Source organism: Ciona intestinalis, unplaced genomic scaffold, assembly GCF_000224145.3.
Source record: "Ciona intestinalis unplaced genomic scaffold, KH HT000197.1, whole genome shotgun sequence".
NCBI lineage: Eukaryota > Metazoa > Chordata > Ascidiacea > Phlebobranchia > Cionidae > Ciona > Ciona intestinalis.
Genome location: NW_004190518.1, coordinates 1 through 4,153, shown reverse-complemented (window position 1 = coordinate 4,153; position 4,153 = coordinate 1). Strand labels below are relative to the sequence as shown.

Here is a 4,153-nt window from a genome sequence, read left to right as displayed (position 1 = left end):
GGATCCCCTCCTTGAGCTAGACACTTAACGGCAATTGCTTCAACCCAGTGGTCACTAATGGGTTGTCCAAATTATCAGCCATAGATGAAAATGAAAAAAAAAAAAATCCAAAAAAAATAATCACCCACAAAGTAATATACTTGGTAACTCGTAAACTGGCGCGAGGTGCACACCCGTGTTATAACGACTGTCGTTTTCCGGCCACGCGAGGATAAAGTAAGTTACATTCATTCATTCATTCATTCATATGTGTCGTTAGAAAAGAGGTCACCCACCACCATTGCAGAAACATATTTAATATTTAAATTTTTGTTAGGTCGACTAAATGGGTACATGTCTGTTTTAGTTGGTGCTCAAATTTGTACCATTATTCTTATATAAAATGCACCTTTTACAGAGTGGAGGATTCTTGATACCAAACATCTCAACCAATGGTTGCTGTTCTACATGTAAGTTAAACATTTATAATTAACATTTAAATGACCGGCGCCGTGGCATAGTGGTTAGCGCGCCTGCCTGTAACACAGAGGTAATGGGTTCAAGGCTCCTCTCCGCTACCATTGTGGGCATATGTGTCCTTGGGCAAGACACTCAACGGATAAAGCAAGTTACATTCATTCAATTGTTGTTTTATTCAAGGCTGTTTTTAAATTGTTTTTATTTTCTATAAAAATAAGCAGTTTCTAGCTCTTAAACAGATGTTGAAAAAAGTTTTTTTGTTTACCTACGTTTTAACATCGTGATAAGCTGGCCTTCATCAATATTTCCCATATAAATAATTTACCCTGATTAAAACCAGACTTTCATATTGACCCTAATAGATTTTTTTATTTTTTTCTAGGTAAGACGTGCTCACCGTCAGATAAATCTGATATTGTGAACATGATTGACTACAGACCAGGTGTGAACTGTTCAGCACCCACAGAGGTTAACATACCAGTTTGTGATGGAGCTTGTTTTACTACATCTGCATACGATGTGTAAGTTTCTGTAGCAATAATTTAATTATCTTTAAGTAATAGGCCTACTGCAGCAAATTGGTTTATGTATAGTTGTGTGTGTTTTGAAGTACTGATAATTGCTCCTGCCCATTGGTAACTAGTGGATTGTCTAAATTAGTAGGAACACACATACAAAGTTTGGAAAATATGACCATTTACAAACTAGCTTTCCTGCCTCCAACCCAGGGTAATGGGTTCAAGGCTTGACGCTGCTACCATTGCGGGCGTATGTGTCCTTGGGCATGGCACTTGCGGCAATTGCTGCAACCTAGTGGTCACTAATGGGTTGTCCACTATGTGGTAACTTTAACTAAATGTATAGTAGGGGGGAAGACAGGACACCTTTACCACATAATATTTAAATATCCTTATCATGTTTTAAACAATTAACAACGGTCAATGGGAGTTGTGAGGACAGGTTTTATAGTGTTCTTTATTTATTACTACCAAATGGAAGGAAAAAATAGAATGAAAAGGTGTCCCATCTTCCCCAACCCTACTGTATAAAATTTACTTTTCATGCTAGTCCAAACTATTCAATCATCATTTATATAAATTCTCAATCATAAAGACCTTAATCATGTTGTTTTGTCTTTTCAGGCAAAGCGGGAACTTTACTTCAGTGTGCAGATGTTGTTCAGTCAGTTCATATATCACACAGTCGCTACAATTAAACTGTACAGACAATACCTCTGCTGTTATGGACTTTAATTATGCCACGGGTTGTAAATGTGACATAACGCAGTGCTAACTAAAAAAAATTCTGTATTGGTGCTCTTACTTTGATTGCCATATATATTATTCTGTTTCTATATTCGCTATAAACTGAAAGTGTGCTACGTGTAAAGGTGCCTTAAATATTTGAGTTCTAATTTTATTAACTTCTTATACGGATAAGTATAGCTGTGTTAAATGTAATAAATTATGACATACACATTTTGGTCTTTAACGTTTCATGGTTGACCTCATAAAGGATACCGGTAATTTTTTAGACACATGCCTATAGAGAAAAAACTTTACTAGGCTGGAGCAAAATATGTGAAACGTCGTCTGTTTCTCAAAAATTAACAACAGTCTATGGGAGTCGTGAAGATACGGCTTTATACTTCGTTGAATGTTTTTTGTTAACTACCAAATGGGACGGGAAAATAGAATGAAAAGGTATCCCATCTTCCCCCGCCCTGTAGCTTTTATAGGCGGACCAATAGCGGCAAAGACAGCAATTTCTGTAATTATAAACTAAAAATTGTTACAGAATTATTCAACGGTATTAACACGACTTTAAAGCGCCAATTACTGTTGTTCAACATAAAAAAATGGGGTAAATAGAAAACGTTTTTGAAAAAAATGCAAAAATTCGAAATAGTAAGGCGCTAACTCTGAATGCTGGCTAAACCATACTTCAGCCGATGATATTTTTTTAGTTTTCGAGTATTAACGATTTTGTTTCATAGGTCCATAAATTAACTTGAATATTTCGTGAAGTTTGTTTTTGTCTCATAAAATCAGCTTTAGTTCTTTTTCTTTTTATTTAGATATAAACGTGAGGAAATTAAGCAGGGGTCAATATGGGCCCTTTTGATTATGCGGGGTAACGAAAATTAACACGTTTAAGACGAAAAGAAAAAATATAGCCACAAAACGACAGGCGTTAAAACACACTTAGGATTAAAAAATATTTACATTCATTTGTAAGAAAATGCGTGATATTTTTTTCGTAGCAGCGTTTGATTCATTTAATTCGAAGTGCAACATTTGACAATACAAAACACGACGCACGAAAGTAGTAGTAGACCAAGGACAGTTGCCAGCAAAACGAATGAGAGAATTGTCATGTCGCTTGTAGCAGGGCGTGAGCACTTTGGTAAAGATCCTGACCATTTGGCATTGGATAGGCATACACTGGTGTCAGAACCTGGTCAGAAAAATTAAAGCTTAGATATTAAGCGTAATGAATAGATGAAATAAAATTATCCTGGCGTCCAGTCGTTGTAACAAGGGCGTTATCTGTTTCATGTACGTCGTATCGCTTATTTACCACGTATATATAGTAGTGTGGGGAAGATGGGACACTTTTAGAACATAATATCCAAATATCCCGATCGTGTTTTAAACAATTAACAACGGTCTATGAGAGTTGTAAGGAAACTTTATAATTCTTTGAATGCTTTTTGTGTACCACGAAATGGGACGAGAAAACAGAATGAAAAGGTATCCCATCTTCCCTCACCGCTCACCCTACTATATTTTATGGGTCCTATTAGCAAATTGTTTTTGTAAAATTAGGGAAATCCATTAGTGACCACTAGGTGCGGGTTAAGTGTCTTTTTCAAACACTACTGGGTATAAATGAAATAAAAAATCCAGCCCAAAATAACCACCCACAAAGTAAAATACATGGTAACTTGTAAACTGGCAATAGGTGTATGAACGCCAATGTTAGACGACTGTCGCTTTCGGGCCACGCTAGGATAAAGCAAGTTACATTCATATTTTTATATTTATGCACAAAATCTAACAGTGCGAATACTCTTTAGAACTGTACCATGCAAAACAAATGTAGGGTAAAAAACTAAATGCAGTAGACTAGTTTTTACTTACCTTCTACTGGAAGATCATCGAGGCAAGAAAACTTTGCTGTACACTGATATTGTAAACAGTTTGGTTTAAATCGTAGATTTGTGTCGGAAAGCTCTCGGTTTATTTTGCAGTAGCTCACAGTTAGAGTTGCCTTTGTAGAATTTCCTGCGCGTTTGGTCGAAACGTTTTGATAAAATGTTGTACTGTATATATTATACTAGAATGTCTATGATAGAAGTCTTATGTAAGTTTAATTTCTAAGAATCTTTGTTTGGGCGTTCTATTTAGTTCGCCTTTATCGGGACAATCAAATGTAAATATGTTTTTAACTGTAAGCGTGTTTTAACAACTGTTGTTTCGTCGCTATATCCTGTCTTTTCGTTTAAAATATTTCGAAATCTTCGCTAATTAAAGAGACAAATACAGTTATTATTAAGGTTGGGGTTAGATGTGACGTGTAAGTGTTTTTATTCTATTTGATCGTCCTTTTTTGATGGCAAACAGAATGAATGTGAATGAATGAATGTAACTTACTTTATCCTCGCGTGGCCGGAAAAACGACAGTCGTTATA

General features: G+C 35.8%; 1 protein-coding gene across 1 annotated transcript in view; it reads left to right on the top strand.

Moving 5' to 3' along the window:
• The window catches only part of LOC113475305 (neurogenic locus notch homolog protein 1-like), a 12,265-nt gene extending 10,328 nt beyond the window's left edge, over positions 1–1,937 (top strand). The window contains exons 9-11 of the mRNA XM_026839355.1: positions 398–449; positions 842–980; positions 1,602–1,937. Coding sequence (XP_026695156.1) covers positions 398–449; positions 842–980; positions 1,602–1,752 — 342 coding nt within the window. The 3' untranslated portion in view covers positions 1,753–1,937. The remainder of the gene's footprint in view (positions 1–397; positions 450–841; positions 981–1,601) is intronic.
• Positions 1,938–4,153: the final 2,216 nt, after the last annotated feature.